This window comes from Peromyscus leucopus, chromosome 9 (genome assembly GCF_004664715.2).
Source record: "Peromyscus leucopus breed LL Stock chromosome 9, UCI_PerLeu_2.1, whole genome shotgun sequence".
Lineage (NCBI taxonomy): Eukaryota > Metazoa > Chordata > Mammalia > Rodentia > Cricetidae > Peromyscus > Peromyscus leucopus.
Window position 1 is genome coordinate 53,809,306 of NC_051070.1, and position 25,106 is coordinate 53,834,411.

The 25,106-nt window shown below is 51.1% G+C and overlaps 1 protein-coding gene across 1 annotated transcript in view; it reads left to right on the forward strand.

The window, feature by feature from the left end:
• Window positions 1–5,305: 5,305 nt before the first annotated feature.
• The window catches only part of Slc25a37 (solute carrier family 25 member 37), a 43,029-nt gene continuing 23,228 nt past the window's right edge, over window positions 5,306–25,106 (forward strand). Inside the window, exon 1 of the mRNA XM_028883184.2 lies at window positions 5,306–5,734. Within this exon, the coding sequence (XP_028739017.1) occupies window positions 5,525–5,734 (210 nt within the window). The 5' untranslated portion in view covers window positions 5,306–5,524. The remainder of the gene's footprint in view (window positions 5,735–25,106) is intronic.

Sequence of the window (25,106 nt, forward strand, 5' to 3'; positions counted from 1 at the left end):
CCCAGTCTGGTCTCTTCTGCAAGGTGGTCTGACACGTTATCCTAGCTGTGTGGCGTCTTTTCTGGAGAGGCAAGCTCCTCCTAACTGGCAGCACCTCAGCCTTTCCTTCATCTGGTGTGAGACTCCTGGGGAGATCCCAATTTCTTAGGAATCCTTTCAATAGCCTGATAGTATAAGTGCCCCTTCATTCCTGCCAGGGCAGTGACAGGAATGGGGACAGCTGGGGGCCAGGGCCTGACTTGGCATTGAAGTCATCAGTGAACCTTCCAAGACTGAGAACCCACAGAAAATGGCAGAGGCTAAAAATTACTGTGCAGGGTTTTGAAAAGTGTGCCATAAAGGAGTGAGGAAAGGAGGTAACGTTTTCAAGGACTTTGGGATGGGGGAGGGGGTTGGCGGCAGTTTAAAGCGTGAGGCTGGGAAGAGAGATTTTCCTAGGTACGGGAGGCACCGGTATGTTTGTGAAAATGGGCTGGGAGGGGGAAATCTTACGGGCCAGCCAACGCGGAGGGCAGCTGGTGGGTGGCCTATGGTCCACCCTACAGAGGCACGGGTAGGACTTGTTTCGGCCGCAGCACGTTCACCGCTCTGCCTCCCACGCCACCAGCCCTGCGTTGACATCCCCTTTGACCACTTTGGGCTTTCAGACCGCGAGAGGCTTGGCTATGGAGTGAGAGCAAGGCCTACAGCAGTGCAGAAATATTGGTCCAAGATGGTGTCTTTAGGTCATGCAGTATGGGGCAGGCATTTCCCCAGGAGCAGAACCGGACCAGCTCTCAGCACTTGGGCTTTGCTGATGTCACGTTGTCATGGTGACTTGTGGACTGGAGTGGCTGAGGCAGGAGAAGGGAGGGGCAGACTCTTAAGAGGTGGAGTAGGTTAACAGGTCCCCTCTACCTGCTGATGGGATTCTCAGCTCTACATACCTGTCACCACCTGTGATCAAAGGAAGCCTGGTAAACTGAGGCAGTTCTGTCCCACCTCTATTTTTTTCTCTGTTTCTTCTTCTGTGTCTTGGGGGAAACTTATTCCTGAGGATGAGTCACAGGTCAAGAGTCTATAAATAGTACTGTCCTTGGAAAAGCAAGGGATTCTGGGATTATAGGGACAGATATGTGCAGTTGTGAGAGAGTTTGTGGGCTTTTTCATGTGTACACTTGAGTTAAAATTAGTCGGCATGTAGATGCTTTCATTTTCAACCTTCCCAAGTATTTCACTTTGCGTGTGGTTAAGTGTCCGTGGCTCTAGCCTACAGAGGAAGCAGGCCAGTCTAGAGGCCAGAAGCTCATTGTCAGTAAATGGTGGAACCAGAGCTGGCACAGGTCTCTGAGCCAAAGTTAGAGGCTGTGCACCCTGCATGCTCAGCAACTTCCTCTTTCTAAACTGAGCTTGGCTTCCAGTTGGCCTGGGGCAGATGGCATGCTGACATCTTCAGGCCTTCAACGGTCAGGAACTTCATGCAAGACTCCAGCGGAATCATCACTCTGCACCTCCTGACCTGACCCTGGAGAGAAAATCTATCTACTCAGCAGCCAGTCTTCTGAGCCTGGGTTCCTGGGCTCCTGCCTTTCAAAGAGCGAGCGGCTTTGTCAGCACAGGGTGTGTCCAAAACACAGGGTTCTAGGGCTGGAATGTGGATCTTGTCCCAACAGGCCTTCCTCCAGGCTGGCTGCTGGATTCCCATGTCCAGCTGTGAGTCCTCCTCCACCACCGGGCCCTTCTGCTGCTCTGCATGGTGTTGTTGGGGGTGCGGAGAGCAGACTCCAGGCTAGGTCTCCGAGGATAAACTCTCAGATGCACGCAGCCAAGATGGTTTCTCGAGGGGACAGCTAACTTTCACATCACCGAAGGCGGGGGATCAGGAGGTCACATATGAAGCTCTCATGAAGAGCTTGGGAGGCTGCCATCATTCCTGTCATCAGAGCCTCCCAACAGCCATCTGTCTGGTGGCCAGACACTGCAGTGCAGTCCTCTCCGACACCCACACCCCAAGTGTCTGCAGCCTTCTTGGGGAGCAGAAAACAGCAAGCAGCAGCAGACGGCTCTGGTTGCACTTATGCTGCCCAGGTCTCTCCAGTTCATCTACTGGGAGACCAGCACATCTGGACCACTGGCTGCAAGGGCATCTTAGAAATGTGGCCGCTGCAATTCAGTGAGTATAAGATACATATGGGTACACGGGCCATCATATAGAGAGGTAGAAAAAAAAAATACTGAGCACTTACAGCAAGTGCTCACAGATTTGCAGTTGGGCCTGACTTGAATTCTCTTCATAGTTTGATTTTTAATATTTTTTGTATGAATTTCATATATAAATACTAGAGTTACACAATTTCCCCTTTTCTTCTTCCTCCAACTCCTCTTGTGCCCTTACACTCCTCAATGGCCTTTTATTCTTTAAAAAAAAAAAAGATTTGTGTTTTATGTATATGTGTGCTGTGTCTGCATGTGTATCTGCACACCAGAAGAGGACATCAGATCCCATAATAGGCAGTTGTGACCATGTGGGTGCTGGGAATTGAACTCAGGACCTCTGGAAGAGCAGCCAGTGCCCCTAACTGCTGAGCCACCTCTCCAGCCCCAGCTTCTTAGTCTTTATTATTGTTACATATATACACGTACATTTATAAATACAACCTGAGTTTAGTATTGCTCATATGTGTTTAGGGCTAACCTCTTTGGGACTGGATATCCTCTCGGGGCCTCATTCCTGGAGAAGACTGCTTCTCTCTCTCTTAGCAACCATTAATTGCTTGTAGTTCTTCATCTAGGGGTGGAGCCTTGTGAGAATTCCCCCATCCATGTTGCCATGTCAATAGGTGGTGTCATTTTTCGGGGCTTGTTTAGGCAACTGTATTGTTGCAGTTTCCTGGGGGCCACTTCTCTGTCTTATAAAAAACACTGTTGCTGGGAGGTGGTGGCAAACACCTTTAAATCCCAGAACTTGGGAGGCAGAGGTAGGGGGATCTCTGAATTCAAGGCCAGCCTGGTCTACAGATTGAATTCCAGGACAGCCAGGGCTACACAGAGAAACCTTGTCTTGAAAAACCAAAACCAACCAACCAACCAACCAAACAACCAACCAAACAAACAAAAAAACTAAAATAAAGCAAAACCAACAACAACAACAAAACCACTCTTCCCCAGCAGATGTCTCGGTCCTCTGGTCCTTATAACCTTTCTGTCCCTTCCATGTCCATGTTCTGTGAGCCTCAGGTATAGGGGTTGAGTCGTAGATGTAACAGTTGGGGTTGGGTACCTCATGGTTGCTTGTCCTTTGCAATTTGACAAGCTATGGCTTTCTGTAATGGTCTCTATCTGCTGCAAAGAGAAGCTTCTTCGGTGAGAGGCGAGAGCTATGCAGTAGTGATTTTTTAAAGAAAAATTTAAAAATCTTCTGACTCTGAAGATTATAGTCATATTCACATTTGCAAGAATCTCTTAATTAAAAAAAAAAACCCAAGGATAGTCTTAGTCATTGATAAGTTGAATTTCTTCTACCAGTGTCGCTGTTGCAAATTTCACTTTCCCATTTCCTATCCATTAGGAGGTGATATTATTTTTAAAATCACAGAAATAACATACTAACTGAAATCTGAAAAACAAGAGTCACAAGTCATTTCACTTTTATTTCTGTGCACAGACATTCTGTGAGTGTCACGGCCACAGAGTTGTGCTTTGTATTTTTTTACCCAACAGTGTATGAATCATTTCCTTTGTGATTGCCTAACAGAGCCACTTTTTTAGGGGCTGTGTAATATTTCACTAATACACGTCATCACTTCTTCATTTCCCCTCTTACTGAATATTTAGATAGCCTCTACAAATAATGTTTCCAAAAGCTTTGCATGTGTCTCAGGCCTTCATGTCTCGAATCCAGAAGTGGGATAGGACATTCATATGTATTGGCTGAAGAAATCCATTTTTGTTTGTATGTCACAGGGTCTCTCACTGAACTCAGGCTGGTCTGGAACTCACCTTTAGCATAAACTGCCCTCAAACTAGTGGCTATCCCCTTGCCTCACACTCCTGATTGCTGGGATTCACCCTGTGAGTGTTAACAACTTCTGATCAACAGTTCTGAAACAGGACCATTGTCAAAAGTTGAGGCACATTTCTGTCACCTTTGTTAAACAGTAATCTGGTGTCTACGTTCACAGTCTTAGAACTTACCTGAAACCTACTAGGACAGCTACCCAAGACTAGCAAATGGTGCCCTTGGCCTTGACACTTTCACTGTCCTCTTTTGACGTGGCCATCACTGAATCTCAGATCCCCGAGAGCTGCCCGAGATGTGCTGACCTGTAGCTTGGCAGGCACAGTATCCACAGGGTCTCCTCCACCCTTGCATATCTCATTGCCCAGTCTTGCTGCTCAGAAGTTTTCTCTAGATAAGTGAGGGAGGCCCAGGGTCTGGAGATCAGCCCTCAGCCCTGGCATAGGTCCTAATGCATGTAAGGATGGAGCCTTCTGTAAGCAAACAGACCTCTGCTCTTTGATTTCTACACTTAACCTCAGACAGAATAAGGCAATATTAAGTTAAAACACAGCATCCTAGGCTCCAATTCATTGAAGGAGCCAGCAGGGATGGCTTTAAAAGAACAGTCTTAAAGGACAGGCAGACTTTGTTGCAAAGCTTTATTCAGTCATTTGGGCACTCTCTCTGTAACATCAGCTAAGGACCTTACAAACCCAAAGAAAATGACCCAGGGAGCTGCTTAGTGAAGGGTTCTGTTCCTGCTGCTGTTGTCTTGGTCAATCCAGGACAGGGTGGACTAGGGTCTTCAAGAGAACAAGAGGAACACACTTAGCCCTTCGTTGTTTTCAGAGGAGAAACACAATTCCCAATCAATGAGGTTCTCTCCAAGCAAACTAGAAGGGGGGACCTTGAGTGTTAACTGTTCACTCCCTGGAATGTGCCCCAGTGGAGCACAAAAGGTACCATTGATATCCAGGTGTGCTCTTGATTCTAGGATACATCTTTCTCTCTACTCCAACGTTCACCCATTGCGCTTCATAATTCACACTCCCAGTAATCTTCCTCCCATCCTACCCGACCTCTAGCCTAAGGAATGCTGAGGCTGGGTGACCAGTGTCTGAAAAACCACGGGCTCTGGGGACAGCCCCCGCTCCTTATCTTGCAGTTCTGGGTTTATCCCTTCTGCTGACTCTCCCAGGGACCTGGCTGTCCCTTGCAGATGGTCACTACTCCTTAGGTAGCACAACTTCCCGGGACAACCCAACATCGGCTCTCGCCCCCATCCGGTTGCTTGGAAATGTGCAGCGGGCTGCGACGTCACACAGGGAGGCGGGTGCCCGCTGCCGGGAGCACCAATAGCGCGGCTGCAGCCGGCCTCTTCTTCTCCAGCTATTGGTGCTTCGGGCCGCTCGGCTCCACCCCAGCCCGCCATGGCGTCAGCCGCCGCAACCCGGGGGAGGAGGTTCCCACTTTAAGAAGTGAAGTTTTCCTCCCCCTCCCCTCCTGCCCACCTCCTGCCGCCTCCCGCGCCCCGCGGGGCTGCGGATGGAGCTCCACCGAGGCGGCGTGGGGAGCCAGGCTGCGGGCCGGAGAATGGATGGGGACTGTCGCGATGGCGGCTGCGGCAGCAAGGACGCCGGGTCGGAGGACTACGAAAACCTACCGACCAGCGCCTCGGTGTCCACCCACATGACAGCGGGAGCGATGGCCGGGATTCTGGAGCACTCCGTCATGTACCCGTTGGACTCCGTGAAGGTGAGGCGCGCGGAGGACTGTGGGGAAAAGGAGCCGGGAGAGCAGCCGTAGCAGCGCGCGCGTTTGCATCCCGCGCAGCCCCAGCCCCAGGGCAGCGCCGCTGAGCCACGCTGCCGGTCCCTCGGGGTGCAGAGACAGGCCAGGGGTCTCTCCCGGACTGGGCGCATGCAGCCCGGGCTCAGAGGAGCGTGCCGTGTCGCTCCTTCCGCGATGCCCTGGGGGAGTATTCCCAGATCCTGCCATGGAGCCCCGCACTTTGGTCCTCTCCGCGATCACGGGAAGGGGGGGGCGGGGGAAACGGACACAAAGTGGTGAGCACTCTGTGCACGACGGTAGCTGTAGCTTTGCGCGGTCTGACCGGGCGGGCACTGCACGTGCGAGGCTTCCTAGGGAGCTGGCCACCGGGAAGCGATCGCAGCGCTCCTCCTCCGTGAATCGTACCCCCCCCTCCTCACCCGGCAGCGTGCCCTCTGGCCCCGGCGCGTGTCTGCTGCTCTGGGGTGGTTTAGGGGCTGGGGACGAGCCATCAACGCCGTGTCCCCAGGCTCGGGACAGCTCTTTAGGGATCTGGGATCGGTGACATGCCGCGTGACGCCTCCCTTCCCACCTAATTCTACTGGGAGGCAGTGGGACCTACAGGGTCGTTTGCTGTCTTTCGCTTGCTGTGAGGTGGACTGGCAAACTTAACGTCCTATAAGGCTATGGGTTGTGTAATAGACCCGTTTGACCTGGTCACTTCCCAAGGTAGTTTCACATGCGCTTCTGTCAGGAGGCGGTTTGAACAGGTGAGAGTCTTAGACTGAGAGCTGCCTGTGCTGGACCTGGAGAGGCCCCGCGAGAGATGCAGGAAGTAATACTTGTACTGACTTAGGGGTGGAACTCAGCTAATACTCAGGGGATATCTCTGAGAGTTAACCTATGAATAAACACGAGGGACAGGAGCAGAGGAGCTTGCTCCGAGTCTTAGATGCTTGAATTCTGGGCTGCCCTTCCAGTATGCTTTGGGGGAACTTGGCCTCACTAAGTGACAGTCGTTTTGTAAGGCAAGGGGCCATGTCTGTACACACAAAACAGTCTCTTAATGCTGCTGCGGGCCCCACCTGAGTAGATGTGAATATTTGGGTTTTCTCAGAGCTGGCAGTCAGTGGCTGGACAGGCGAAGTCCAGTGAGAACAGAGACACTGGGCATAATAAGGTTAAGGCCTGTCTTCCAGCTAGCTCACTGCCAGACCTAGTCATCAGTTCTGTCCCTCCACTGTCCTCGTGGGGAATCATGGGGGGCGTCTTAGATTTTCAGATCACCTCAGAGAGACCTGGGACACATACTAGATGGCCTTAGTATGGGAAAGAACAGATCAAGTGTGATGACATGTTCTGCAGTCGAATGTGTCTTGGTTAGAGTCGGGGGAAAGTTAGGAGCTATTGATCGACTAGGAGATGACATTCCATCTAAAGGAGCCCTTCCACCTGGGAGCCCTGGTGCCTCGTTGCCCTGAATTCTGGCTCAAGGATCACTTTAGCTTCCTTTGGAGGTTAGAAGCAATTATTGGTGCCTTTTGGTTTGTTGGACAGTCCAGGCTTGTGTCTCCTCTGTGTAAGTAACGCGCTGTGTGTTTAGTTCTCCCACACTTTGCCCTGCCTGTCTGGATTCAGACCTTCACCTGTGTGCTTGAGTCTTCCAGAAAGTTCCCATCTGTGGATGGACAAACATAGGGTATAATCATAGGGTGTGTGTGTGTGTGTGTGTGTGTGTGTGTGTGTGTGTGTGTGTGAATGTGTGTGTAAGCTGTGTGTGTGAGAGAAAGCATGTGCTTTGTGTGAACTGTGAGCATGTGTGTGCTTGTGTGAGTGAACATGTGTGTGTGTGTGAATGTGTTAAAGAGAACTTATGTGAATTGTGTGTATGAATGTGTGTGTGAGCTGTGTGTGAGAGAGAACATGTATATTTGTGTGTGTGCATGTGTGTGTGTGCGTGTGCGTGTGTGTGTGTGCATGTGTGTGTGTGTGTGTGTGTGTGTGTGTAGCTGCCTTGACTATCAAAAGTTAAGTGTGCACCTTACGCACTTGCTAACACAATGAAGTTTTTCGTTACCCGTCATCAAGTTCTTCTAGGTCTCAGATTCTGATCCTGGCTGTGGGTAGTGAGTGACCCCGGGGCTCTGCAGGTCTCAGTCTCACAGGCTAGGGTGTGAAGCTCCTTTTGTGTTCTCCTGCAGCTTTCTTGGGTAGCAAGGATTTTTTTTCATTCTTTCTAGTTTTCAGCAAAGACAAAAAACAAAACAAAACAAAAAACAAAAAACCCACCCACAGAGAAGGTTGAGTGGCACAAGCTGTAGGACTCCAAGCAGGCAGCAGGTGAGCCAGTGTCTGCCCAGATCATCACAGCTGTCTGTGGCTAGCCCGAGGTGACGGGGACATATCTAGGCCCCAGTCATGGAAATGTGTCGCTTGGGGAAGACCACAGCTGCGTCCCTCTTCAATATTTTGGATGATGAAGACTGAGTAATGGAGTCAGGAGACCTGGCTTGGGCTGGCAGCTCTTCAGCTCACTTGCTCTCTGCCCTGAGCACTGATTTTTGCCTTCGTCTTGTGGTCAGGAAAATGGGCACTACCCCTCCCTCCCCCATGGCACACCTGTTGTCCTGTCATGTTAATTATCACCACTGAAACCAAATGCATGTCAATCATGTCTTGGAAAGAAAATAAAGTTTGATTTTTGAGAAGGCATTCCTTTTCTCGCTTTGAGCTTGTCATTGTTAAGTGTGAGTGTTGAGTCAGCCTGCCTTTTTCAGACTTGCTATCCTAGGATGTGTGAGCTGTGGAACCCAGGGCAGGTCCTCTGCAGCCCTAAGCCTGCTGAGCTCCTTGGTTTTGTGGTCTTAAGTACAGTAAGAGGACTTGTGGATGTTTACTGTTCTAATACTGAAGTTGCCTTTTTGTGAGATTCTGTCCCCCTCCCAATGCCATTTTAATGTCCAGTGTTTTTCAAACTGGGTTTTTTGATCCACCAGTGGGCCGAGCATTTGAAAGACAGATTGGTGACGGCATGGCATAGACGAAGGTACGCCTTTGGCAGGAAGAAACCCTGCTGAAGTTCTGTTTGGGTCGTGTTCCCTAGAGATAGTGAAAAAATACCTCTGGCCAGGCCAGATAGTGCATGCATTGAATCCTAGCACTTGGGAGCTGAGCGGGAAAGATGGAGAATTTGAGGTCAGCCTGAATTCATAGTGTGAGTTCAAGACCAGCCTGAGCTACCTAGCAAAACTCCATTTCCAAACAAAGGATGAGCATCATAGCATCTGATGGTCCATAATCAGCAGCAATAGCCTGAGGTTATTTAAGTCTCTCTTGGGAAGCCTCGCATCAATTTTTTCCAACCTCTTTTTCTCTTGGTCTTTACAGCCAGCCTGTGGCAGATGGGAATGCTTCATTTAAAGACAGACTGGGCCTCTGAGTGCTCCCATGAGTGTAACAACCAGTAGAGGGGTACCAAGTCAGGGATGTAGGATGCCTGAGTGTCTGCAGGCTCCTACCCAACTGTGGCTTCTCTCTACCCTGGGCATGGCAGCATTTCCCCAGGAGCCCCTAACTGGGTGGCAAGTGGTAGGGTGGCTTAGACTGGCCTGTGAGGTGGAAGCAAGAGCCCCATCCATACTCAGAAGTGTTCAAGACTTGTAGGGCGCATGCCAGGTGGGTGGAGGAGGAAATTCCATCCAGATTAGGCAGGGACCATGCAAGTCAGCTTGGTAAGCACAGGGAAGAAAGGAAACAGGAAAGATTTGAAGTGGGGAACTTCCGCTGACCCTTTCACAGCCCTTCTTGAGTGACTTGGCAGGGAAGGCCCTGCTCTAACTCTTCCTGGGTGAGCCCTCTGCCCTCCATGCAGGGAACAGCTCCTCAGGTGGTCCTGATGGGTATCTCGTAGGGGATGTGGCCTAGGCATCGCCACAACCTAGCCTGCCTTCTGGGACACCCCACAGCCCTTGCGTTTTTCCGGTTGATTGACAGAGAGTGCTAGCAGCTGCCAGAGCGCCCCCACCCCCCACTTCCTTGTGCTTTAGAACAAAGTGTAGGACAGGTGATACCAGTTCAACTTCAAGAGGCCATGAAGTCCCAAAATTACTCCATTCCCTGGAGCAAAATGATGGGACTTTCCCTTCTCCCTCCGTCTTCTCTTCCCTGCCCTTCACTGAAAAGCACTTTTTGGACAGGTGGGTTAGGAGCAGACATGGAGTCAACAACAGGGTTCAGGGTTCTCTTCAACTACAGCTCTTCCCTTCTTCCATGACACCCCAGTGTACGCCGATGATCGTATCTGCTGCCTGCATCCCATTGCAAAGTTGCACCTTGATCCCCCAACATTCATTTCCCCCGTCCAGGAATGGAGGGACAGGCTGGTTGGGGCACAAAGGTTGGAGGATAGCACCCAGAGCAATAGTGAGTAGCAAAGGGGACTCGGCATTAAAAAGAAAATTAATTAATTATTTTTAAATTATTTTTTTTGTTGTTTTGTTTTTCGAGACAGGGTTTCTCTGTGTAGCTTTGCGCCTTCCCTGGAACTCGCTTTGTAGACCAGGCTGGCCTCGAACTCACAGAGATCCGCCTGCCTCTGCCTCCCGAGTGCTGGGGATTAAAGGCGTGCGCCACCACCGCCCGGCTTAAATTAATTTTTAAAACTGATACATAAACTTTATTTTATTTACTGTTAATTTATTTAGACAGTCTCTCTATGTAGCCCTGCCTGGCCTGAGACTCACTGTATAGCTCAGGCTGGCCTCAGACTCACAGAGATCAGCCTGACTCTGCCTCCTGAGTGCTGGGATTAAAGGTGTGTGCCACCATGCCGGGTTTCTTAGTTAAGGTTACTGTTGCTGTGATCGAACACCGTGACCAAAGAAACGTGGGGAGGGAAGGGTTTGTTTGGCTTACACTTCCATAATACTGCTCACCATTGAAGGAAGTCAGGACAGGACCTTAAAACAGGGCAGGAACCTGGAGGCAGGAGCTGACGCAGAGGCTATGGAGGCGTGCTGCTTACTGGCTTGCTCGGCTTGCTTTCTTATAGAACTCAGGACCACCAGCTCAGGGATGGCACCACCCACCATGGGCTGGGCCAGCTGGGCCCACCCCCACCAATCACTAATTAAGACAATACCTAACAGCTGGATCTTACGGAAGGATTTTTCTCAATTGAGGTTCCCTCCCTTCAGATGACTCTAGCCTGTGTCAAGTTGATGTAAGACTAGCTAGCACACGTGGCCACTTGAGCTTTCCAATATGGAGCGGCACTTGAGGTTTTAAAATTGCTTCTTTTTTTTTTTTTGGTTTTTCGAGACAGGGTTTCTCTGCGTAGCTTTGCGCCTTTCCTGGAGCTCACTTGGTAGCCCAGGCTGGCCTCGAACTCACAGAGATCCGCCTGGCTCTGCCTCCCGAGTGCTGGGCTTAAAGGCGTGCGCCACCACTGCCCGGCTTCTTTCTTATTACTGTGCACGGACATGATGTGTGAATGTGGGCATGGCCATGGTAGGGTGCACATGTGGAGGTCAGGGGACAGCTGGGTGAAGTCAGTTCTCTCCCTCCACTTCTGTGTGGGTTCAGGGGATGAGACTTGCAACATCAAACACTTGATCTGCTGGGCCATCTTGCCTATTGTGCATCTGGAGCTCAGTGGTGTGAATGCGTGCGTGCGTGCGTGCGTGCATGCATGCATGCGTGCGTGCGTGCGTGTGTGTGTGTGTGTGTGTGTGTGTGTGTATGTGTGTGTGTTTGTGTGTGTCTGTCTGTGTGTGCGTGTGAATTGGCTGTTTCTTAAGTCACACAGGGGCAAGGGCTGGGAGGTGTGCTTTCCAAACTTTTTATTGGCCAAGTCTTTGCCACCTTGACCATCTCCTCTTGGAATTTCCTTTTGTCTCTTTTGAAGTGACCCACATCAGGCCTCTAATTCCACTTTGCTTTGCCTCGGGCTTTTGTGTGTATGTATGTATGTTTGCATGTGTGTGTGTTTAAAGATTTTCTTAATTACATGTCTGTGTATATTCCTGTGTTGGGTATGTGCATGTGGGTGTCAGTGCCCAATGGAGCCTAGAGGTGTCAGATCCCCTGGAGTTGGAATTAGAGGTGGTTGTGAGCCACCTGACATGGGTGCTGAGGATCAAGCTCTGCAGGTCATCTCTCCAGAACCCCTCCCCCTCACCTTTTCTTTTGAGACATGAAACTCCCTAGGTAGCCCAGGCTAGCCTCAAACCATGCCAATCCCGCCTCTGAGTGCTGGGGTTACAGATGTGAGCCACCAGACCTACTGGACTTTTGACTTTTGGTTTCAGATGACTGCCTCCCCCGCTCCTCCCCCCGCCACCTCCTCCCCCTCTCCTCCCCTCCCTCTTCTGGTTAAGCCAGTAGGCGGGCCTCTCTGGAACTCCATTCCTATCTCCCTTTATACTCAGTCTTTCCTCTCGGGGCCGTGGTGTTTGTAATCTGAAGCAGTCTGGCCCCATCGGTGTTGCCCAGGGCCACAGCACCGCAGCCCTGTGGTTTGGCCCTTGCTATTTCCTGCTCCGTCTTGGTTGGACTCCCAAGGCTCACCTTAAACTGACCTCTTCTGTCCTTGGCGTTCACATCCCAGTGTTTGGCTGGCAAGGCTGAGGCATAGGCCCCAGCTCTCCTCACTTCTGACTTCCTTATCTATAGAGGGGGAAACCCTAATTCCCATCTTGCTTTCTCTTTCCTGACCCCACCTCCCATCGATTGCCTCTCCCCTTCTCTGTTCACTGGACCCTGTGGGAATGTGTGTGGACATCTTCCGCTGTCACCGGATGCTGCTGCCTCCTGTCCTCACGGAGCCCATCTCTCCTGCTAGTGTCGGGGAGGTATGCGGACCTCTCACCCATCTTCCTGGCAATGGGACTCAGTTCTCACCTGTGTAATCTTGAAATAGTTTCTTAGCCTCTCTGGGCCGGTTTCCCACTTGTAGAAAGAAGACATTGTTCTCTTGGGTAGTCAGAGGGTGGGTGATGAAGTCCTTACAATGCTCAGGACAGCAAATGATCAAGGGGGATGCTCTCCAAGAATGCACCTGCTTCTTCCTCCTCCCCTTCAGTAATGTGACTATAGTCACTGTCCCTCCTCCAAGGATTTGGACACTTGGCAATCTGCTTCTCTCCAGATCTCTATGGATAGGTATGGCTAGGCCTGACAGTGCAGGCCCCTGTGTCCACTCTGTGTGTGTGTGTGTGTGTGTGTGTGTGTGTGTGTGTGTGTGTGTGTATACAGAAGTGCATGCATGTGTATGTGGATCTCATTGGCCTGGAACTTGCTGATTCAGCCAGGCCCCAGGGCTCTGCCTGCCTCTGCCTTCCCATCTCTGGGATTACAAATATACACCTCCATAGCTAGTTTGTGTGGTCACGTACTCTTTGTTTTCTCTCTCCCTCCTAACCCCCTATTTATTCATGTATTGATTGATTGATTGAGACAAGGTCTCAATGTGGAGTCCTGGTTTTCTTGCACTCACATGTAGACCAAGCCAGCCTGTCTCTAATTCACAGAGATCGGCCTGCCTCTGCCTCCCGAATGCTGGGATTAAAGGTGTGGGGTTCTGGGGATCAAATTTAAGTTCTCTCTAGTCTCACTCTCCCATTCCTCACACCTTGGAGGTCACCAGCTTTCACCTCCTTGGGTCCTTGTCCTGACGCAGAGCCTTCCTGCTTCATCATCTGCCGCCTTCCCTGGTCCGTTACTGCAGCAGCTGCCAGGGTCTCTGTTTCTCTGCCTTGGCTTCTTCGCACTTCATCCTGGAAAGCTCCTCTGCCTGCTGGGCAGCTGAACCCTCGGGTAGTTCAATACTGCCCCCATTGGCACCCTGTGGGCCCTGAGCTCTGGGTCGGTCCTTCTAAGGACCCCATCAACTGCTTCTGACCACCCAACTGCCTCTGCTTTCCACACTGCCACAAGATCCATCTCTTCCTAGCTTACAGAGGAACCAGGACCCCGGCTAGGCTCCTCTTCCGGTCAGTGTCCTTCGAGCTCTCTTGTTTTCCAGCGCTCATTGTGAGGGAACAGGTGTTTCTTATTCTTGTAGTCCAGTGGTTCTCAACCTTCCTAATGCTGAGACCCTTTAATACAGTTCCTCATGTTGTGGTGACCCCCAACATATTCATAACTAATTTCGCTAGTGTTATGAATCACAATGTAAATATCTGATTCATATGAATCATAATGTAAATATCAGATGCAGGATATCTGATATGTGACCGGCCCTTGTAAAGGGATCTTTCTATCCCAAAGGGGTCGCATCCCACAGGTTGAGAACCGCTGCCCTAGGGGAAGTTGACAGTGCCAGGGGGGGTGTAGTGTTCATGAACCACCCAGATACCACAGGACCCCTGACTCTACATCTAGGGCACATGATTTAATTTCTATCACCTCAGGTCCCTTCCCTGCAGACTGGGGGACATTATGAACCACAGACGCACCTTGTGAGGTTACTGAAAGAAAAAAAAATGTGACAATGTATGCTGAGTTCCCTGCTTGCTGAGGCTCTCAGTAAACTGCATGAAGTAGTCACCTATTTTTGCGTTCCTTGTTTGATCCATTCCAGGGTCGTTAGGCCCTCCTCCATCCACTGGCTCCTCCTTAGCATTTCTGCTGATTGGAGCCAGCCCTGTTGTCTCAAATAAGCAAGCCCATCCTAAACTTTTCACCTGGACCCTGTGGGCCAGGAAGTGCCACCCTCCTGTTTTCTCTTGTAAACAAACAAGCCCTGGGTGTCCCTTTTCCTCCTCCGAAATAACCAGTGTTGCGAGAGGACCTTTGTCTGTGACCTCTGCTTTCTCACCTCCCAATTTCTGCACCTGGCTTGTTTTGAGACAGTGTCTCTGTAGTCTGGGATGGTTTTAGACTCACTTCATAGCCAATGTTCACCACCGGACTTCTGATCCTCCTGCCTAAACCCCCCGAGGGCTGGGATCACATGCCTGGCACATGGCTCCCCAGACTTTCGCACCCACCACTCTTTGGATACTGTTAGTGATCTTGGGTTTTGCAGCTGACTCCCTCCTGGGCTTTGGGTACTTGCCCTGCACACCTCAATCTCTCAAGCTCTCAGGGAGTGTTCGGGTCTTAGGTTCCATCGGGCCTGGTAACTCCACGATCCCTTTCTCTCTCTCCCAGTCTCCAGTCCAGGCTCTCTGGGAGCTGAAGCTCCGCTGGTCTCGATGACATCATGTATCTCTTTTGGGTGTCCCCTACAGCCACCCCTGGACACAGCATGTCTGGACATCATGACCTGTTGGTTTAGCCTCCCTTTGCCTCTCTTCTCAGTGCCCTTCTGAGAGCCTATTCCTAACTCCTTGGTATGACATCTTCAGCTTTTTCCTGGCTCCTGCTTGTATAAACGGAAGACTTGTGTATCTCCAAGTCCAAGGTCTCTTTAATGTGCTCCTCCTTCCCTGCTGCCATGCTTTAGGGAGTTTGGACTTGTCAATGGGCCTTGGCTTCCTGGACTCCTTATCTCTCCTTCTCTTTTCTGTTTTTCTCTTTTCCTTCTAACACACTTACCATTTGTTAGTTTGTAATGTTTAGATTTTATCTGCAGTTACGGCATTCTTGATTACCCGTGGAAGAATATCAGCTTCCAGTAGGCGGGGCTTGTGTTCTGTTGATCTTTATACATTTCCATGTCCTGAATGAAACACCACAGGTGTTCGGAAGCATTTGGCGAATGAATTCCTGTGCTGTCCGTTCTGCAGAGACCGCCCTTCATAGCTGCTCCTGGGCACCTGACCTCGGAGCCCTCAAGATCTATCCATCTGAAGTCAGAAGTGTGATAGCTCCAGATGCATGTCACATCTGCTCTGAGACACCGTGACCAGGATTCTAGGCACCACAGTTTTCAATAGGGAAGGTTCTATGCCGGGGCTGCCCTTAGTATTTATGATAGTCAAGCTGGGATCCTGCTGTAAGGGTAAGGTTGGCTCCCTGTCATGGGTCATCTAGCTGGTTTTCATGGTGCCAGACCCTGGGGGGTGGTGAAAAGCAGCCCTGCCTTCCTACGGTTCATACCCGATGACCCAAAGGCAGTACTTTCACTTGGGCTAGAAGGATGAGGAGGGAGTTGTTGGGTTCTGGAGTGCTGCTTTCTTGAACATCTGGAGTTTAGACCAATGTCACCTGGCCTCCTTTGGGGACACTGTTGACTAGAGACAGTGATGGTCAGTCCTGACTGCTCCCACCCTACAAACTTTAGTCATTCTAGATGCACACCCTGGCTCACAGAGGTGCCTTTGAAAACATTCCCCCCACCGTGCCTGTAATCCCAGACTGCCCAGGATGCTGTAGCTTAGTCACTCAGGGGCCACAGCCTTAAACCGGTGTCTTCTTTGCAGAGAAAATAAAATGTGTTGAAATTGGGAGAAATCCCAGCCTGCTGGAGGCAGCAGTTGCATAATAGGTTTAGGAAATGTCTGTCCTCCGATGGTTGAGTTTAGCCTCTGTTGCCGATGGCACTTCCTGTGTCTGATGAGCTCCTGGGTCCATCAGACATGGCCGGGCAGCGTCTAGTTCCAGAACCCCGAGGTCTGGCTGTCCACATAGTAGATGGTGCGTGCCGTGGCTGGAGGAAGCCCCTGGTCCAGTATTTCAGCATGCCGATAATTTTTACCCCCTGGGATGGCTGGGAAGATGTACCTGTCAGCAGGGGCTCAGAAGAGGTGTGTGCATATCCTGCTTATTGCAGCCATCAAGCCAGGGGACAGCCTTATGTATTTAATCCTCGGTCTTGCCATTAAGGAGCATCAATGTTGGGAAGGTCATTTCTCTGAGCTGTGTTAGAATTCCATTGTCCACCAGGGCTGCAGGCTTCTTATCTGAAATTGGGAAGAGGGGCCATGCTTGACCTGTCTTCTGTTTGGTCCCCTTGCATCTTAGAAGATGATGCAGCCAGTTTTGTCAGGAGCCCAACTTTTTTTTGCTGTTGTTGTTTTCTTATTTGAAATGGGCTTTCACCATTGTAGCACAGGCTAGCCTCTGACTCTTAATCTTCAGCTTCCCAAAGTGCTGAGATGATGTGTAGTACCTTTCCATGCAGAGAACACAGTTTTTTCTATCTTTCTCTCCTTCCCTTCCTTGTCTTCCTCCCTGCTCTCCCTCCCTCTCTCTCCCTTCATCTATTCCTTCTATCCTAGTGTGTGTGTGTGTGTGTGTGCGTGTGCGTGTGCGTGTGTGTGTGTGTGTGTGTGTGTGTGTGTGTGCGCCATGGCACCAGAGGTCAGAGGACAGTTTTCGGTGCTGATCCTTATCCCCTCTCTCATTGAGACCGTGTCTCTTGTTTACCACTGCACACGCCAGGCTAGCTGGCCCAGAAGCTTCCAGAGATTGTCCTGTCTCCACCCCTCATCTTGCAATAGAAGCAGTGAGATTACACAGTACTGTGCCTGCCTTTATGTGGGATCTGGGGATTAAAACTCAGGTTCTCACTTGCGTGACAAGTGGCTTTTCACAAAGCCACCTCCTTAGCCTGGGAGCACAGCTTTAAAGCTGTAGGCAGGTTGCTCCATTATGCTGTTTATTGTTAAACCGGGCTCCTAGGGAAAGGGGTAAAGCTAGCCCTGAGTTCATGTAGGACAGTGGGGTTCCCTGTGGCTGTGGCCTTGGCCTTTGACCTCTGACCCTGTGGTGTCTTCAGCTGCCTGTGGCTGCCTTAGCCCCTGGGACCCAGGGCAAGAGGAGGTGACCATCAGAATGCACAGGGCTGTTGCTTGGGGGCCCTCTGTGGATTTAGGATTGCACACCCTCATTCTGATTTTGAGAGTCTGTCCTCTGCAGCACCTGACAAATGAGTCTGGGGATGTCGTGGGGGAGGGATACCCCTGGATCAGCTGGCTCATGAACTGTGCACTGTCCTGATTTCTGTGCTTGCTAATCTGTGTAGAAATAGGCGCCATTGTCTCAGGGTCCCCTGGTCTCCCTTTCTTAATGTTTTTTTTTATTTTTTATTTTTTATTTTTTATTTTTTTTTTTTTTTGCTGGTATTTGGCATCAGGAACCGAAGATAGGGGTGAGTGCAGACTTGTGGGGCACAAGACTTGCCCTTACAACCTCTGACTCAGCCATAGCCTGAGTGCGGGGTGTTCTCTGTCCAGACATGGCAAGGCGGTTAGGGGTGTCCCCAGGCTCTCTGGTGCCTGGATGAAAAGTGTTGGGTGGCTGGTAGATGATTAGTTTCAAGGAATTGGACCTAAAAGGATGCTGCTGCTTTGTGTGTGTGTGTGTGTGTGTGTGTGTGTGTGTGTGTGTGTGTCTTTCTGTCTGTCTGTCTGTCTGTCTATGGGTGTGCAAGTGAGCTGGGTACATCTCATTGAAGAAGGGAGAGGTGGATTTCTACAGTCACCATCTCTGGGTTCGTTGCTCCCGTAGTCTCCAATCTGTTGTCTCCCTAATTCATGGTATGTCCCTCCTGGGAAGACCTCAGGGCCTTTGTGAAGATGCCTTATGCCCTGGCTACCATCAAGCAGCCGTACTCATTGTGAGATGGATGCCTCACCCTTGGGGTCTGATACCCAAGAGGACAGATGCATGTTACATCAATTCCTTGAAGGGAGAGGGACCATTCTCAGGGACTCCGAGGGTCTGTGAGGCCTTGTGCTGGTTCAGCTGTGTCTCGGCGTGTGTCTAGGCCTGAAGAAGTTGTGGCCGTTAGAACAGAGATGGAGGTGTCTCATTTTGATACATCCCAGCAGATCCCCTAGATACCAGCTCATCTTGTTATGATGATCTGCTTTGTGGACTAGGTCCTGATCCTTGGTGGGAACGCCTTGTTGTTTAGGGGTCCGTAAAGCTCAAGCTCAGCACTCTCCCTCAGTTCCCTGCTGGGAACTTCCCGTGGTGGCTTGCAGAGACCAGCCTGGTGCAGCGGTGAGAACATTCACTGCCTGAGAACATTCACTGCCGGAGCAGGGGAAGGTGGGGACAGCAAGGGAAACAGTGCTGGGCCAGAGGCATTGCTTTTCAGAACCGGGCCAGAATTAGTGGAAAGCAGGAGTGGCCGTGAAGTTTAGGGTTTGCCTAAGTGACCCTTACTGTCCCCAGCAGGGGGACGAGAGAAACTTGAGAAGGGACAGTAAAGATGCAAGGGCACTTGCTTTGGAGGCCCGAACTCATATGTGGTTCCTCGTGGGAAGGTGAAGGTGTGCCTAGGCATACTTCTCTGCTAGCTTTCCTTCTGTTCAGTGCAGATGGCCAGGGGAGTCCCGTGCATGAGGACTCTCTGCTCCTGCTGACCAGTCCTGGGTTAGAGAGGAGCTCCTGAAACGTCCACATGATGGAAACTGAGTCCCATTGCTCCTGGAGGCAAATCCAGCAACACGTGCATGGACCTACTGACCACACCACCCTGGCACAGGAGGCATGGGTGGCTCTGTTTTCTGGGTGCTCTGGTTGGGGATGGACTCTTTTCTGTGCTAGTCACTCAGAAGAAACAGTAGAAAAGATTTAGTCTGAAGTAGAGCGCAAGGAAGTACCCAAGGGAGTCTCTGTCACCCTCACCCCTTCTTGTGCATGTGTGTGGTCTGCACGTGTACGTATGCACGTATGCACATTTGCACGTTTGCACATATATGGGCACGCATATGTGTATGCCAGATCTGAGTGTGTTTTTATGGAGACACGAGCTTGATGTCAGGTGTCTTTCACTATCCTCCTTAGTATATATTGAGGTATGGTCTCTCAGTTGACACCCCCCCCCCCCACCAGAGCCTACTGATTGATTCATCTAGTCTAGCTAGCCAGTTTGTGCCAGGGGACGGCTGCCTCCACCTCCCATGTGCTGAGATTATAGGTGGGCCACCGTCTCTGTCGGGCATTTAGGTGAGGTTCTGGGGATCTGAACTCTGGTCCTCGCGCTTGTGCGGCAAGTGCTCCTGCATCCCTGGAGCCACCCTCCTTAATGAAGCTGCACATCAAACCATTTTTCCCTGTTTTGGTCTCATAGCTTTTCCAGGAACGTCCGAGTTCTAAGCACTTATGCATGCCAGGAAGGGAGAAGGGTTCAACAAACCCACTTCCAGACTTATTGAAGACTGACAAGTGCATTTTAGAGGTCTGAAGACGTCAGCTCCGAAACGGCCTTTAATTGTAAATAGATCAACCCTCAGAGTCTGCGAGTTGGATTAACTCTTAGCTACTTCTTTACTTCCGGCAGACCCTTTCAAGTTCTGGATTGGAGTTGGAGAAGTTGAAAGTGCCACGTGCTATTATGGGGTGCATAGCGCCATGACCACAGATAGTGGTGGGCTCCGTGGACCCTCAAATGTAGGGTTCCTCTCTAAGGCTTGTGAGCAGGCATCCGTCAGTATGGTGGCATGTCCCAGACCTTGCTCTTTGTATTTTATGACAAGGACGTCCTAAGCCTGAAAGTCGCTTTCAGACCCTGGAAATCAAAAGTTACTGCAAAAGATGGGCCGTCCCCAGAAGCTGCTGCACAATTGAGAGCAGATGTCTGATCTCAGAGCAGCCAGAGAAGGGACCAGGAAGCAGATGATTATTATTTCATCCCAGAGACAAGGACCCCAAGGAGGAGAAATGAGGCCCTTGTTTACTTTGACCAGGGGTATACTGACTACGCAGCAAGCGTGACTCCCAACTCATGGCCTCTGTTCCTCGGGACAGTGTGACTTCTAGGTGCTCTGTTTAGACTTGGACATTAACGTAGACTCCCAGCCAGAGCAGTTCTGCCTTGAGAAGAAAGCTGGGAGGGAGGATGGCTTGCAGTGCATTCTGGGAGGGGAGCCAGCTGCGCATGTCCCATTTTGGGGCCTGCCTTGTCCCTGAATTCCAAAGTGCCCGCCTCCAAATTATAGTTTATTTTGTCAACGTGAAATCACCAACAACCCTTCAGGACTGAAGAGCCTTCGTCAGGGCAGCTCCAGAAGGTTGGATGACTCCAGCCCCGCCCTGGAACCTGGGGGAGAGTGTCCCAGATGTTTCTGGAGGGCTCTGTTTATAGCACTCCGACTCTGGCCTGCTGGAGACCTTTCACAAGTTCATCACCAGGAAGCTGAGTCATCCAGGGGTCAGCTGGCACGATCAAAGGTCATCCCATCATCCCGTGCTGCCAGCAGCCCTGGTAGGGTCAGCTGGGCATTTGCGGGGAGCAGTGTAGGAATGAATGACAGAGTGGATGAGCTCAAGGGCCCCCCCCCCCCGTTAGCATCGCCTCTCTGAGGGTGGGGTGGGGGCAGCGGTTGCACATCCTGGGGATTTCACAGCAAAGAACCATCTCCTACTTTGTTCACTCGATGATGTCTTTCCTTCCCTGAATTCAAGGCCAAGGTTAGAACCAAACAGAAACACAGCGCAGAGGATAAATGCCTTCCTATGTCTCATGTTTGGGTTCAGCTACGGCTCCCTGCCCTTCCCCCCCTCCCCTGTGCTGTGCTCCCAGGCTCATCTCCCCACACTTAGTAGGTTTAGGGGACAGCGGTCCCCTCAGTCACTCACCCACATTCCCATTCCACAGTCCCATGTGCCCAAGTCCCTTTCTTTCCTTTCCTGTGTGTGTACCTGTGTGCGCACATACCTGTGTTTCTAGAGGCCGGAGGACAATGCTAGCCATTATTCCTTGGGTACTTACTGTCCACCCTCTGGTGTTTCATACCCATCACCAGCTTCACCGTCCCCAGCCTTGGCATCATTGCTGTTTTGAGTCAGGGTCTCCTCTGTGTAGCCCAGGCTGGCCTAGAAACTCACAGAGATCGGCTCGTCTCTACATCGTGAGTGCTGGAATGAAGGGCCCGCGCCACCCTGCCTTTTCGAGACAGACTCTCAGTAAGGCCAGGCTGTTTGGCAAGCCAGCCCCAGGTCTGCTTCTCTTCCCTGCCCCGGTGCTGGGATTGCAAGAGGGAGCCACTGTGCCTGGCTTGTTTCCAGTGTGGATTCTGGACAGCTGACTCAGGTCTTTTGCAAGTACTTTTCCAGTGACTGGGCTTTCTCCCGCACATCGCCAGCTTCGCCGTCCTCAGCCTCGGTGTCCACATTGCCATCGCTTCCCAAATCTAAATCAGGTCCCCTGCGTCTGATCTAGCACCGCCTAGTTCGGACATTCCGAGTTGGGAAATTGTGTGAGGGATTTGGGATTTCCTTCTTCTTCCCTACTAGATCGTAACTGTCTCAAAGGCCAGGACCCCACGCACCTTGCTGGCTGCTCCCCACAGAAGTGTACCAATGGGTAGCTTATAGGAAGATCTCTCTGGCAGATCAGCAGGCCGTTTTTCCCTGACCTCTGCAGCCTGGACCCACTCTCACCCTGATCCCTCATCGTCTGTCACTCTTGGGAACCCTTCTCTCGGGCAGCTTTGATGTAACTCACACACCCTAGTTCCTTCTTCCCAGGGAGAAGATTTTAGTTAGCCTCAGTTCTCACTCATAATGGAAGCAAGCTTTCTGTCTTATTTGCATCCAGAGAAAAACCTGTCTCCCTCCAAAGTGTCAGGAATAAATTGTACGTGTCACATAGCTTCAGTTTAACAAGCGGGCCCTAGAGGATGAAACCTGAATCTTCTGGTTGGTCCTTTCCTGAGGCCCTTGAATGTCGTGCTTAGGGTTTCCTACCTGGTGTCACTTTTTTGGGTAAGAGGTAAAAGGTACTTGAAGTAAGGACACTGGTCCAGGTAGCCATGACTGGCCTGACTGCACATATATCTCCCTATGTTGTAGAGCTAATTTAATAGTAGAGTTTGTGCGAATTCTGGCCTCAGGAATTTATCCCCAAACCTTGGACCTCTAGTACCCCCTGAACTCTGGGGCTCGGCTTTGTTGGTGTTCATGGCCTTGATCATTTTTCCTGTGTGTTGTGTCCCAGCCTCCGGAGGCACACAGATTCATGGTAGATAGTCCGCGGGAGGGCTTCAGGCCCTGCTTTGTGCATGCCAGTGGAGCCATGTTGGCCCCCGACTCCTTGGCCATTGTTAAAATGTTTCAGTGAGGCGCAGGGAGCAACAGTGGGTGATTCTCACAGGAGACAGACAGACACACAGATGCATCACCTGACATAATTACAAGTAGAGGAATGAGCAAGCGAAGCCTGGCGACAGGATTTAATGTGAATGCTGCTTTCTTCCTTTGTTTAATGGGCTAATCACTGGGCACACGTTAGAAGGTGCGGCAGTGTGAAGGGTGTGGAAGCCAGCCCTGTAGAAGCTGGCAGGGCCGCACCCCATTTGGAGGCATGCACAGGGTGCCCGTCTCCCAGTCCAGTGTGGATTTCAGCTGAGCTGAGTCCACTGAGTCCCGCCCCTCCCCACCCCCTCCTTGGTATCTATGCCGAGGGCTGTGTCTTAGGGCCACCAGCCTTGTCACCCACCTGGTCAGTTCCCTGGTGCCTAAACAGCTGGGGTGTGTTCTGGGCGGGTGTCTTTTGGGGTGGAAAGCGGCTGGCACATGCTGGGGAAGAAGTGCTGCGTCATCCAGCCGAGTTGGCCCATGGGAAGGAGTTTTGTGGCCTGAGCATTTTGTCTGTCTTTTCGGAAGCCCGAGAGTCCCTGGCCTTGGCCTTTCAGACGCTTCCTCCATGTGCTTGGCTAGGGACAGGGCTGTGTTTGGAGGGCTGACCCTGCAGACAGACAGACAGCTAGCTCCCGGAGGGTGGGCCTGCAGGACACCTCAGGGAATTCTGAATCCAGACTCTTGAGTTACATTCTTGGAGCAAACTGTAGATTATATCTTTTTGAAATTGAGGCTAAATAGACATAAAATATGTTGTTTTGCCCTTTTAAAAACTTTGTGTGTGTATGTATGTGTGTGTGGGGGTGTGTGTGTGTGCATGTGTGGGAAGACCAGAAATCAACCTTGAATGTTGCTCCTCATGAGCTGCTCATCTTTTTTTTTTAATTTTTAAATTACACGTGTGTGTGTGTGTGTGTGTGTGTGTGTGTGTGTGTGTGTAACATGTGTGAGTGTTTTGCCTGCATGTATGTCTATGTACCACATGTGTGTCTGGTGTCCACAGAGTTCAGAAGAGGGCATTGGATATCCTAGAACTGGAGTGACAGATGTAAGCCCACTTGCAGATACTGGGAACTGAACCCAGGTCTTTTACAAGAACAGCAAGCAAGTGCTCTTAACTGCTGAGCCATCTCTCCCGGCCTTGACCTTGTCTTTTGAGAGAGGGTCTCCTTTTATCTGAAACTGCTAGGCTGGCAGGCAGAGAGCTCCAGGGATCCACTTATCTCCGTCTCCAGTGCCTCCATGCCTGGCTTCTGCATAGGTTGTGGCGATTGGGTTTGGGTCCTCAGGCTTGTTTGGCAAGCACGTTACCAACTGAGCCACGTCTTGGCCTTTTCACCTTCGGTGATGTCTTCACACTTCTCCTTTGTGATGTGACCAGACATAGCCAGACTCAGACTTCTTTTCATCTTGCAAAACTAAAACCCATCCCTTAAATCACAAGCTCCTATTCCCCTGCCCCCCAGACCCAACAGCCTTCAATCTGCTCCTTGTCTCTTTGAATGAACAAATGGGGCTAACACTGTCTCTAAGGAGACATTCAGAACGTCAAACATCAGAATCTACGTAACTGGTAGCATCATCGTAAACAAGGTGCATCAGTGTGTAGGAGTGTTGAGCTGAAGGCGGTAAGCCTCCAACATTAACAATGTACATTGGACTTATTTGCCTGTGTTTGCAGTTGTACTAGATGATGAACAAAAGCACCAGGAATCCGCCTGTCACAGGAATCAGCTTCTGTGCTGGTGGGGGTTCCCAGAGAGGCGACATGATGGTTCAGTGTCCCCGTGGTGGCCGAACTGCACAGGACTTTGGGTCTCCTAACTTCCAGAACAGTTTTGGAGAACCATCTCTTTGACAAAGCGAGTCCCACTATTGTCAGCATGTGCCCAGGGTGTACCTTCCTAGAGAACCTCAGGGGCCGGCCAGAGCACCTGTATCCCATCTCTGGGCTGTGGGGAGGTCCGGGTCCTCCAGGGCCACAGGGGGCATGGACAGGGGAGGGCGGCCTCCCTATGCCCAGTCCTGCAGCGGACCCCGACCCTCACCTGTCTGCCACCCTGGGGCAGCCACACTTCCCCACGCCCCAGAAGGCATTGAGCAAGGCCAAAGGCTTGCCGTGGAGGGGAGCTTGGTCCTAACAGAGCCCACGGCGGTCTCAGTGTATCTTGGTACTCAGGGACAGTCTCCAGTCCTGGGCGGGAACTTTAGTACCCCGTGAAGGTGAGCCAGGAGGCCAGGTGAGTGAGCTTCCCGGAGCCCTTTTGTTTGTGACTTTCTTAGCCCCGTGTAAACCGATCGGAGTGGCAGCTCCCCATCCTCCATGCTAGTCAGCTGTCCGAGTTCCTCCTGTTATGTAACCAGGATTAATGTAAGC